The sequence below is a fragment of the Lethenteron reissneri genome, chromosome 21, assembly GCF_015708825.2.
Source record: "Lethenteron reissneri isolate LAM-NWPU_2019-01 chromosome 21, ASM1570882v1, whole genome shotgun sequence".
NCBI classification, from domain to species: Eukaryota; Metazoa; Chordata; class Hyperoartia; order Petromyzontiformes; family Petromyzontidae; genus Lethenteron; species Lethenteron reissneri.
This window is the reverse complement of record NC_083799.1, coordinates 21,543,232-21,556,574: the sequence shown is the minus strand read 5'-3', so window position 1 is coordinate 21,556,574 and position 13,343 is coordinate 21,543,232. Positions and strand designations below refer to the sequence as shown.

Sequence of the window (13,343 nt, the reverse complement as noted above, 5' to 3'; positions counted from 1 at the left end):
GGATTTATAGTGAAAAACTTTTTTTTACGGGTTAAATTTTTACCATCAGTGTTGCAAAGTCAACTTGACATTGTACGAGATGTGAAGACATATTTAAACATTTTTTTAAATCGCATAATCTTGATCATTAATGCTTTTCTAGCCATTTAGTAGGAATTTACACATTTGCATATGTACTGTAGTTACACTATAAGTATAGTTTTGGCTGTCATTGAGAGCCGATATAAAAAGTTTATTATATTAAACAGGCTCCGAGTGTGCATCTTTCCTAATCCATGCATCATATTTCTCAATTTCAATAACTATATCCTGCGGTGAGACCTGACTTAATGGTCTATGATTAATAAGCGAGAATCATTTATATTATCAAAGATTCATAACATACCCCTAAACAACTTACAAGCCAAAAAATAGCTATTTATGATTTATTTTGAGAATCTATGGAGTTACTAAATTTACGAATTGAGCTTGAATGAATGTCGGAACTTAGTTATGCTAATCGATAATTGCTCCTGATCATATGTGTAATGAGCGACTTCCGCGACGCATCGTGCAGAGGGCACTACTTTATTACTCACACTGGACACAACACAGGCCAACATTTATTCTTCCTCACACGGTGTACAACACTAGATATTCACGTCTTTACTGGCTACACACAGCCGATCACTCGGCGTGGTCCCATCGCCCTCACTCGGCTACACCGCTGGCTGACGGCGTGACGATGACGGCGATGGAAACCACGCAGATCTTCCACGTGACCGGACGACGGAGAGAGATGTTGGCGAGCAGCGACGCAGCCAGGACCCAAGACCCGACACACGAGCCCCGGGTCCGCTCCCCCTTATATCCCCCCAGGCATGGCTAAGCCCCGCCTCCGGCCACGCCCTCTCGTGGAACCTTCGAGCAGGTTCCCGGAGTATCTCGGCTAGCCCCACCCGATACCTTTGCCCCAGATAGACCTCCTTCTCTGATTGGTTGTTGCTTCACCGTGCCCGTGATTCACCTTCCAGGCCAGCAGGTGTCACATATGCATCACAATTGATCCTTATCATATGCATAATTGTCCTTTATTACGTGTGTAATAATTGACCGTTAATAATACTCAATGATCGCGTCATGCTTCAGCAGATAATTACCCAATTAACTGTTTAAATTGATCAATAATAATTAAAAGCAATTATAACAATATTTAAATGAATTCATTTATAAATGTATTAAAAAGCAATACATTTCATATTGAGGGCACTAGCCCCTTAACACCTTTAATCCATCTCCACTTAACCCTCCACCACCCGACACGGCCAATCAGTAAAAATGTGTCACGTTGACAAAGACAAATAGTTAACGCGATCTAAACCCAAAAACGTTGATTATGGATAACATTGGTCGCAAAAGCCTACGTGTTAAACTGATCCACTTAACCCATAGATTAATATTTAATGACTATTCAATGTAATAATTGGATAAATGTTAATATTAAAACATTTTTATGACCACCCAAATATTCAACAGCAACAGTGGTGCGAAATGACCAAAGAGCCACGGACAATGATCTGTGCGAATTAGATATATTTGTTAAAGCCCATGAGCGACATGTTACGCTAGCTGCATGCAGTGGCGCTGGATGTCAGTGGCAAGCTGCAAACAGTGCAGGATGCGACGGCGCTCTGCGTGCTCGCTGTCCGGGAAGGGGGCTCCTGCACGCAGCTTTCGTGCAAAGAGGCCCAAGTCCTGCATGAAGAGGAACTCGGGCCCTCTCGGCCCTTGCGGCAGCGATTCCATGCAGCTGCCGTCAGTGAAGCTGATCCGCATCTGCTTGGAGCGCATCAGCCCCTCGCCACGCTCCTCCACCCATGTCAGCCACCTACCATCAGGCAAAAACGTCAGGCTGGAATCTACACCGTGTGGCTCACTTTTATCAACTTCTCCATTAAACTCATTCGAGCCCACAATACTGCCAGCATGGGTTAATTACTGGTCAATTGGGTCTAGAAGGAAGGCCTCGGTGGTGGGATCGAGGTCCTGTCCCGAGTATATTACAATCGGCAATGGAGAAGGCTTGAAGGGTAACTATGCCCCTCTTAGTTAACGCTGTTTCTGAGGCTTCCCAGATGATTTACACAATTACCAGTGAAGTAAAATTCTACCTGAAGGTCAATCATGCTGTGAATCACAAACCAAATTTCACCAACTGTCGAATACATTAAATAAATAGTTTTTTTTTATAAGTGCATGCCATTGTGTGCCAAAGTCAAGGTCTAATCATTCAATTTAGGAAAAGTACTATTTTTGTTTATATAAATTGAACGCTCTTTGAGGACTAGATACCCTTTTAACATTCACCGCATACAATTCATTAAACCGATACAGCATACATCTTTCACATAATACCCAACCTATCTGTGAAGAATAAAGCATTCTCTATGAACACCAATAGTTATATCTATTTATGTAGCATGGAATACAACAGGAATAGCAGTATCTTGTGACTAAAAAAACTGGCTTCAGGTGACCTCAAATAACGATGAAGGCTATGTTTCCTTACTTGTTGTTAGCAGTGAGAAGGTGGGCAGTGAGCTTCGTGTTTTGCTGCTCGGGACGTGTCTCTAACATCGCCTTTTCCACGGAGAGCTCCCCAAACAGGTCAACGAACCAGGTGACCCGGGTCACCCCACTGAATGCCAAGAAGCCACTCTTCTTCTCGCACAATGGCTTGCCTTTTAGTCAAGCAGACACCACCAGAGAAACAACACTCACTGCCCGACGTGGATTCAGAGAGATCAATGCATTTTTAACCAATTTGTAATATTAATAATCATCCTCAAAAGTACAGCCACGAGAGATAATCCTTGTATACCTGAGAAGTTAAGCACCAAGCCTGTAAGCAGCCCCACTCCTCATGATGCAAGGAATTGTTAAGATTCAGGATTACGATTCAAACATATATTTAATGATTGTGGTATTGTTAAAGGGGGTCATCAAGTGAACTCATTACATACAACTTATAAGTTCCAAAATAATTGTCATGCGATTCGATGCATGTATCTTGATAGGAAGAAAACATTTTTATTGGATGGATTGATGCATAGTTACTTCCGTTACCTCTCAAAATATGCCAAAGTAAACAAATTTCCTAAGGCCAAGCCTCAACTCCACTCCATACTGTCATGAACTGCCTGTCACGATCACAAGTTCAGTTTCGAGACTAATGCAGCAGCAGCAGCAGCAGTGTGTTACCGGTGAAGTACAGATGTCCCTCTTGTGGCTCCCGTGCTGCCACCTGTTGCTTGAGCATCTTGTACTGGGAGGTGAGCAGCTCAATGTGTTCTACGTGCAGCACCTTGCCTGTGCGATGGAAAGGGATAACATGGACCATTCAACACTCATTGTCAATGCTACCATGCAAGAATGTGCTTTATTAATTACATAAGCCTTAAATGACATGTTTGAGGTCTACGCAGGAGTAATATACACATGTTCCAATAAATGTATGTTTTATGTTAAGAAACCTCACACAAATAAGATAGTTTTTTTTGTGAATAATTGTCCTGTAATGGCACTTTTTTTAACCAGAATGGCCTCATTGGACTTATGTTCACGAATGTCCTGCATTGTGATGTTGGGTTAAATCCACATTAATAATTGTTTTGTGGTTATTATTCTATTACCCAGAGAAAACCTACACATACACTCAAACATTCGCATAGATTCACAATCCATTTGCTATATATCCTAACCATTTAACAGCCAGTTGGTTTAGGCATTTCACCAACCTCTGTGGTCAACTAACCCTGGACTCCACGGTGCTGGATGGAAGGTGACATGCACCACCACACCCGGCTATATGAACCACATGGCAATTAATAATTTAAAAACTTGATAGAACACCATGACCAATTTTTTTTTTTAATAACAAGGGATTCAATGGTGCCACATTTAAAATGACACTTGCAACAGTGCTCATTTTCAAATTTAGAAATAACCTAGATTAATATCTGTCCAGTGTGGCATTTTATCTCTTGAGCAATGGGTGTGAATCCTGTTTGCAGCACTCAACTTTGTGCTTTTGCTCGTGATGTTAAGAAATACAGAAATAAAACTATGCACCTCACACTTTGACTAAAAGTTCAACCAAAAATATTGGTGGATGATAAAATACTGACAATGTACAATCATTCATTCAATAGCTTGTGTCATGCACTGCAGTACATGCTTGCTGTTACAAAAAAAGCACTCACAATTAGGATAGAGTAAATGTGTTTCCTTGCAAAAGGTTTCTATTTGGTGGTTGAACATCTTAACACCTGTTTAATTGCCAAAAAGGGGTAAAACCTATTCTCATTTCTTCATAAATACGATTACTTACTAGTTATTTTAACAGCGACACCAGCACACACTCGCGCAGCTACTGACTCACAGGAGGGATGTCATGCGATGTTAAACACGAACAAAGCGATGAGGCACCCTGCTTCATTTCACTTCTTGTTATTATGGTCACCACAACCCTGGATCAAGTGTAAAAAGGTATACTATACTTTAACCAAATACCATTTTCCACTCTACCACCGAACCCAGAAGGCACCAGCTTGTTTTTCCACTGCAGAAACTGTGCTATGCCACTGATGTCAAACAGTGAACAATTCGATTAACCACAGTCCTAGCCTTACTTGGCCCTAAGCAATATTAATTTGTCACGTGAGGCCAGGGGTTAAACGTTTGGGTCTGATTGGCTTTGCAAAAAGCCAGTGCAATTCCACCTGCAATGTATGTATGTTGAACTTCTTTTGCATCGTACGTAGTCAAACGTGCGAATTGGAGGTGCAGGGGAAGGACAACTAAACATAAAGAGTGGTCCTCACCCATAGTGTCGGCGAGCTTAAATAGCTCCTGGGCAGTGCTGGCAGACAGCGCGAGGGGATACTCCACACACACGTGCTTGCCGGCACTCAGGCTTCTGCGCACAAGTTCCTCATGCCTCTGATTCTCCGTGCAGATGATGACTGCCTGAACCTCTGGGCTGGACAGGGCATCCTCCAGCGAGATCTGCCGTACTCCGTTGATCTCTCCAAGCTCTTGCCTTAGCCAGCACAAGAGCATGCAAATTGTTATACGACTAAAATATAAGCATTGCAAGCGACCAACAAAATATATCATAGATTTATTAAAAGTGTCATATGGTGGGAAATGTAAAACATTGCCACCATTATTCAACGCTTGCTTTTCAAATATCACAACAATATATGTTTCATACATATTTAATATATGCATGCATTGCACTTAAATTATTTTCCATCCATAGAACTGCACACCTGTGCTGGGAAAGAACTCTCAGGATATGCAACCTTACCTTACTACAAGGGAACCATTCAATGATACAGCGCACTCATTTAAATGCTTGTTATCAACTTATTGACATTTTAGCACAATCAGGACCAACGGTTATGGATGACTGCATTGTGATAGTGGGCACAATACGTTTAATAGCAAATGCAACGTTATGCATTACCGTGAGACAAATCCAACAATGTGAAGATCTTGTGTCTCGCCTGGCCGGTCCGGGGTGCCAAGGTCATGGATTCGCACCCTGCCAGCCATGCCAACACCCACCACCACAACGCCAACCATCGTGCCTGCAAAATGGTGATGAAAGGTGTCAGTGAACATGTACACATTTACGTATGCAGATCCTTGGCTGCCACCGTCATTATTCGTGACAGCGGTATTAACAAAGTGTCCATTTGTGTAAGTGATCGTGGACAATCATTTAAATTGACAGCCCTGAACAAATTGTATAAATTCCATGTTCGGATTGTGGTCAAGGTTCTCCTGAGGACGACCACTGATATCAGGGGTGTGTTGATGCACTTGCGATGCCCCACACCTCCGATTAGGACGGTCGGCTACGTACGGTGCGAAATAATTTCGATAACATACGTAACATAGACAAGACGAGGAACTGCTCGGATATTTTACTGGGGACCCCCCGCCCGTCTATTGCCCTCCCTTTGAGTCTTGCCCGCGAGCAAGGAACCCAACTGCGGGGGCGTTATTGGAGACAACTCATGGCCTGGTCGCTTCTGAAATAAGTCATATTTAAAAAAACTTTTTTTAAACACACTTTAATGAAATGTACCGTACTAGCAATGGAAGAACTCCACGACTCCACGAAGTGGCTCCCCGAAGCTTGCCATAACGTAAGAGCCCGTGGTGATTTACAGCCAACGTCAGTTGAGCGTGGATAATTAGAGCCGTAAAAAAGATTGTTTAAAAATATGTATTTTTAATTTTCAATAATAGAATATCGTATTGTCATCAGTATGACATACCTACACCAAGTTTGCAGTCGATGCGACATTGGGAAGACGGTTGAAATTGAGTTACAAGATTTGAGGATACAACAGAGTGAGTTAAATAAAAAAGCGTGTAAAATGTTTACAAATATATATATTTACATTTTAATGATAGAATATAGTCTTGTCATCAGTATGACATAAGTATACCAAGTTTAGCAGTCGATAGCACATTGGTAAGTGGGTAAAAATGTAGTTAAAATATTTGTTTGAGGATAGAACAGACGGAGTGAGCTAAATAAAAGCGTGTAATAAAATCATAGCGGAGGGCTTTGTGTGGCAAAATAAAAAATAGATACACAAAGTAATTTCCTTACTTTTCCTATACTTTGCACTCCTATCATGTATTGTATTGTTTGCGGTTGTAACTTTTTGACCAGCCCCCACTGGACATGTGTGAAAAAAAGCGCTTTATAGCTCATCAGATTTCTCCTCCAGTATAAAATACCGATTTTGATTCCTGAGACTCGCTCACGTTGGGACTGCAGCCATCAAATATGCGAGCCACCTGGTCCCTCAAAGGGTCTTTGCAAGAATACAGCAGTACAGCAACTAATTCTAGATTTGAAGCTTTCATGACTGCAAGGATTCATACTCTTAGGTTTTTTCGGTAAAGTCACGTAGGTAAAAATAAATATATAATAAAAAATATTCATCATTCTAGAAATAAAATAATAAATCACTACAGTTATTTCACTACATTTTGCTGTGCCTTTTTACACCTGATGAAGGAAGCTTGTGTTGCCTCCGAAACGTCGTGATTTATTATTTTATTTCTATTAGTATTTCTATTATTTTTATTATAAAAAAAAATTTCCCTACGTGACTTTAGCGAAAAAACCTAAGAGTAGTACAGCAACTAGGTTGATCGCGTTGGTTGCGTTCCTCCTCTGGCACGGGTGGTGTTCCTCCTCGCACTCCAGCATCCTACTCACAAACAATATATACGCTGCAAATGAATTGTACTCTTCGACAGAGAAATACACACACACAACACACACGAGATGGCGCAATAACCTAAGCGATTCGCTCCAAAGCATTACGCAACTGCAAACGCAACGCGAAAGCATAATAGCAAAACACGGCATGAGCACGGCTGTGCGACTCGGATGTAGTTATGATGAGAGACGCGTCGTCGTCGTTGTTGTTGTTATTATTTAAGTCTCGCTATAAAGTTTATTACGACTCGAACCACCACGGTCGGCCGCCTTACCCCCAAGCGACAGCACCCGGCACTGGGCTCGCGATTATCCTCGCGTCTTATATAGCCGACTAATCGATTCGATTCAGAGGTTCGACTCTTCCTTGGCTGTTATTTTACAAGCGGAATCGAAGCTCGTGCGTTGGACGGGACGTAATCGTCGGGAATCGATTCGACCCCGGCGTGCTGACCGCAGCAACGTCAGATTTGAATGAATGGAGAGCGGTGAGCGAGGTGGTCGTAATTATTAACGCCGTTTGCAAATTAAACAAAACTAGAAGAGTTCAAGTTCATGTATTAGGTATAGCCCTGTGAGCCATTCGGCTCATGAATCGGGTGCAACCGCAACAAATAAAAAACAAAAACATGAACAAGAAAACATCTTAAAGTGACTGTGTGACCCTAGATTTGAAGCTTTCGTGACTGCAAGGATTCATAATCTTAGGTTTTTTCGGTAAAGTCACGTAGGTAAAAAAAAAAGAAATAAAATATTATTATTTCTATTATTTTTATTTAAAAATAATAAAAATCATTGAAATAAAATATTATTATTTATATAATAGAAATAAAATATTATTATTTTAATGTTTTACCTGCATGACTTTACCGAAAAAAACCTAAGAGTATGACTATGTGACTATGTGCAAACAGAAAATCCAAGAAAAAAACAGCAAAAATTACAGAAAAAAGCACCATACACCAACGCTGTGTGCAAAAATCCCAGTGGGATGCAAGTCAAACAACAACCACAAGACAACTTAAATTAAGGCCATCAGTCTAACTCCGTAGTACTACAACAAACAAACATGGCCAAACCAAAAACATTTCCGAAATCACCAAAATAAAGCCATAAAAGCAACGTAACAGTGATCATAAGAACTGTGACCGAATATTCACAATAAACTACATAAACAACATGTACCACCAACCCCGGCAGCCATAGCTGGCTGCATGAGTCACTGCCACAGTGCAATGTCTTCGCGCCAGTTCGATCTCCCGGCGTGGCAGTTGAGACGACGGTGCAAGCTTCTTAAAATCTTCCCGCATCTTATTCCGCCCAACAGAGAGCAGCAGTTTAGGGGCCGTCCATAAATGACGTCACGCGATTTTGGACGATGTTTGACCCTCCCCCCCACCTAGTCACACGACGTCAGAAAAAGTCAGACACCCCCGCCCCCTCAAATATGACGTCACAAAGCTCTGCCCCTCCCCACCCCGAAAAAAAAACATGCTTCGAATCGCTTTCAACTATTGTCATTGTAGTGGGTATTTAATGTGGCGCTGCACACTAATGTTGTAGGAGAAAACATTTATTAAAAAGTATATTTAATTAAGTAGAACGTGTTGTCTATATTTATTTAAAGCTGCGCATTTTGATGTGACGTCACATTTCTCAAAACCCCCTTCGTCACACATCGTCACAAATGTCTGACCCCACCCCACCCCCCCCCTAGGTGCGTGACGTCATTTATGGACGGCCCCTTAGTCGATCGGCAGGTCACGTGTAGATGGGGTAAAGTGTGGCTGCTCGCACATCTTACCAAGTTGCGTAGAGCGCTGCACTTGCAGGGCTGCGCCTGCACCGACAATAGATATAATTTCAACCGTGATGATGGTTACAAACTGAGTAATCATTGGAAAGATGTGATTAACCATGCAAAAAAGATTTAACTACACTTATTTGGCCAATCTTATTTGACAGACAACTATTACAGGTTATTGATAGACAGCCAGGCTTGTTTTACCATGTTTAGTTGTTTTCTCATTTTCACACTACTGTTAGGTAGACCAGGTTTAGTCACAAACCGTACCTCTCCATAACAAAGGCTCACCCTCTTAAGCCTCACCTTACCATATGAATAAAAAGTGTGCCGTACTTGGCCCTTCCCCCCTCTCCAACCATTATATAAACGGAGTGGTAGCTCTTACAATCTCTCATTCACTTGATACAGCTGTCGTGGCTGTGACGGTTCCACCTGAAGACGGAAGCTTGTGTTGCCTCCGAAACGTCGTGATTTTTATTTTATTTTACTTTTATTAATTTTAATGTTTTACCTACGTGACTTTACCGAAAAAAACCCCTAAGAATATGAATCCTTGCAGTCACGAAAGCTTCAAATCTAGAATTAATAGCTAATACTACAACCGTGACTTGCACCACTTTAGCATAGTTAAGAGGATGATGATGATAATAGGTAAAGTGGAGTCATGAACACCGTACCAGTATTCCGACAAATAACCAAAACGAGGCGCCACTTTAACAGCGCATGAGATATCGCTTTACAGGTAAGGGTTATAAGTTGGACAAGTTTTGAATTGTCTAGCACGCATGCTATTATATTTAAGAAAATATCATCAATGAATGTGATTAATTTTCATAACAGTTTAACACATGTATTGTTTTGCTGTACATGGTGGCCCATATGTCTTGCGACCCCCCCCCCCCCCCCCCCCATATAATTCTCTAAAACTTAATCTTTTTCAAGTAAGGTTTATTTAAAACACATTAATATGCAAAGGATAAAATGTTCGGGGTTAATTAATTTGGGGGTCACAAGATATCTGGACTACCCTGTACAGTAGTACTATATTATTCCGTATGGCAGCAATATATTCAGGAGCTCGGCGCTAGATGCTCCTGAATATCTGCAGGACACGTCGCAATGGCTTCAGGAGAGAGTCGCTGTGGTGTTGCTGTTCCTGCTCCATTGCAGGAGCGCAAAACTCCAGTTGTTTACTTCCAATGGTCCATAGTTTGGTTTTACTGGTAGGAACCTCCTGGTTACACCAGCCCACAGGGGATTATTGTGTCCGTCCGTCGTGCAGGGAGGGGCTGGGTGGGGAGGGAGGGGCTGGGTGGGGAGGGTGGGGCTGGGTGGGGAGGGGAGGGTGGGGAGGGGCTGGGTGAGGAGGGTGGGGAGGGGCTGGGTAGGGAGGGTGGGGAAGGGCTGGGTGGGGAGGGTGGGGCTGGGTGGGGGGTGGGAGGGGTGGGGCTGGGTGGGGAGGGTGTAGCTGGGTAGGGATGGGCTGGTCACCCCGTGGTGCCCTTATAAAACTCAACGTTTTACCTACTCACGCCGGCTTGTGCCCGCCCTCACAGTCGGGCAATTGACCGAGCAACCCAACGTTCCTCCCAGCTCCCTCCGCAGGAATGTGTTCATTGGCCACGCTGTGCCCTAAGGATTGAGTTCCCTGTCAGCATCGCTCACAGAATTCCACCAGGTGGCGGGATACACTCAGCTGTGTCTGTCTTGTAAGAGCCACTATTGGAACATTCGCGCTGTTAGACGCATTGGTACAAATGTTTACTTCTTAATAATACACGGTATTTTTCAGCGACGTTGGTGTTATAGACCTCTGGTCTAACCTTGTTTGAGACTAGGCTCTGGTGAAAACCTATTCTCAGGTATTATATTAATTATATCTATTGATTAATGTCGTGAACAGAAGCTTGTTTCGATTAACAAAATCATATGCGTGACAGTGTGCCTGTCCTGGCATAGCCTAATTGTGACAACTAATAACACATGCAAGCTTGTATGATGAAGTCATTCATAGTAGGCATACAAGCACTATCATTCAGTGCACTGCTCAATCGCTTGCGTTATAGTGGAGACCTGACACTGACAGCTGTTGGATGCTTTGCACGCGCCCTGACAGCAGTGAGCCAAATGGTCCAGTGCCAACAGCCACAACGCTATTCGTGACGATAACATTATTGCAGCACAAACATGTCGATGCATGTTTATACTGTTAAACAGGTTAGATATGAAACAAAACTATGCGGAGGCACAGCTTTCGTCATGAAACTTTTAAATGTTCACATTCTTGGTTCTTTCGGTAAAGTCACGTAGAAGGGAAATAATAAAATAATAATAAATAAACATAATGAAATTCTCACGACGTTTCGGCCACAACGCAAGCAGCCGTCCTCAGGTGAAGAACAGGGCTGTCGGAAAGACAACATGAGGACGCTGTCTTTCCGACAGCTCTGTTCTTCAACCGAGGACGGCTGCTTGCGTTGTGGCCGAAACGTCGTGAGAATTGTATTGTTTTATTTTTATTATTTCCCTTCTACGTGACTTTAACGAAAGAACCAAGAATATGAATCCTGGCAGTCACGAAAGCTTTAAATCGAAATTTTTAATGTTTATTTGCTATATTTATTTGAAAATAAATCACGAAGAAGCAGCAACACAAAACCATTCATTCATTTCCCCCCACAACTATTACAAGATCTACGACAATAGAACCTTCAAATATCATCAATCACTGCCATGTACCACTCATCCATCTTCATTTCATCACCATCATCCAAAAGCTGCACACTATCATGAAATAGTTAACAAAAGGACTCAGATTTCCATTCCTTATAAAACAAGGAAACCTTCTGTACTAGTAGGTCTTAAAGAACTTTATAATTGCACCCAAATTAAACGGTGCACAATATGTACGTAATAATGTACAGACCTCTGTTAATCTATTGCTAAGGGCCTTCCCAAGCTGTACCCGACCATATTTCACCATACTGGTCAGTGCAGTTTGGTGAAGGGGGGCCCAGGACCGGTTCAGATACCTCTCGCTATGAATGTTAGCCATTGCCAGAAACAAGCTCGTTTCGCTGGGTTCACAGCACAGCACGCTAACCACTACTCTACTGCTCCAACCTATTCACAATTAATCCCCCTCAACTGAGAAATGTATTAAATACCACTATTGTAAAATTAGTAAAATTTCCACAAGCATTGACTTGCTGCTTTCACGAAGAGATGTGGATTTCTATATCTACACACATCATCACAATGTGGCACTTAAGCTCTGCCCACTACACCGCCACTATGGCCAAAATCATACGCATTTTTACAAGTGGAGTTTGGCAAGCAGACCTCATAAATGCAGTTACCGTTTCAGAATTAATATTTCTAAATTATTTTTAAAAATTATGAAAGCAAGTTAAAAGTGGGCTATAAAAGTAAAGTAACAAAATATTGTTAAGAATCAAACACGACATTCTTGGTTCTTTCGGTAAAGTCACGTAGAAGGGAAAAAAACAATAAAATAATAAAAATAAAACAATAAAATTCTCACGACGTTTCGATTGCAACACAAGCAATCATCATCAGGTGTGAAAACCACAGCAAGAAAATTTAAGTCCAATTACAAAACACAGCACTTGGTGTTATCGTCCATAGTTCAAACTTATCTGAAATACAGATATTTAACAGCAGTCACTGCCAAAAACACTCAAATTATATAGCTGTTTGGAATAATTATTTTTTAAGTGTCGCGCAGAAAATTACTACGCATGTATGTGGCACTTATTTTGCACCGTACATTGCCAACCTTGCTAATGATAATTTGATAAACCCATTGCCGCCAAAAACATACAACGCATGCCCGTTCACGTTTTTCACAGTCAAACCATACTCCAGGTGTAAAAAGGTCCAGGCAATACTGTCATATACTAGCTGTATTTTCAAATTACACAGTATTACAACAATTCACACATTGTATAAAGAAAACAACATTTACGCAACTATTAATTGAATAATTTTCATCACGATTCATGGGGATCTCATTTTCACCAAAGTAGATCAACATGACATGCGGAAACATGTTAAACTATGGGAAAAAAATTACCTTGATGTGTTGTCATTTAATCATACATAACATTTCCTTAAAAGTATTACAATTTTAACTAACATAAAACATAGAATACAGTATTATGGATGCTCATTTACAACCAATATTAAGGTCAATGGACAAAGTTACAACAACAATAAAATATA

The 13,343-nt window shown here is 41.5% G+C and overlaps 1 protein-coding gene across 2 annotated transcripts; it reads right to left on the bottom strand.

Annotated features, from left to right (window-relative positions):
• Window positions 1–553: 553 nt before the first annotated feature.
• BLVRA (biliverdin reductase A) lies at window positions 554–7,626 on the bottom strand. 2 transcript variants are annotated; one of them, XM_061556102.1, is made up of 6 exons: window positions 7,567–7,626; window positions 5,510–5,633; window positions 4,863–5,080; window positions 3,241–3,348; window positions 2,549–2,720; window positions 554–1,867 (listed from the first exon to the last, which is right to left on the bottom strand). In XM_061556102.1, the coding sequence occupies exons 2-6, from the start codon at window positions 5,626–5,628 to the stop codon at window positions 1,600–1,602; spliced, it is 885 nt and encodes a 294-aa protein (XP_061412086.1). In that variant the 5' UTR covers window positions 5,629–5,633; window positions 7,567–7,626; the 3' UTR covers window positions 554–1,599. The 2 variants fall into 2 exon arrangements, with proteins under 2 accessions (XP_061412086.1, XP_061412087.1); XM_061556103.1 differs by lacking the exon at window positions 7,567–7,626 and adding an exon at window positions 7,208–7,270.
• Window positions 7,627–13,343: the final 5,717 nt, after the last annotated feature.

Coding starts and splice junctions, on each gene's coding strand:
- BLVRA (XM_061556102.1), bottom strand. CDS start 5,628: ATGGTTGGCGTTGTGGTGGTGGGTGTTGGCATGGCTGGCAGGGTGCGA. Junction 3,349..4,862: donor TAAGCTCGCCGACACTATGG/GTGAGGACCACT, acceptor TCCATCGCACAG/GCAAGGTGCTGCACGTAGAA. Junction 2,721..3,240: donor GGGACATCTGTACTTCACCG/GTAACACACTGC, acceptor CTTGACTAAAAG/GCAAGCCATTGTGCGAGAAG.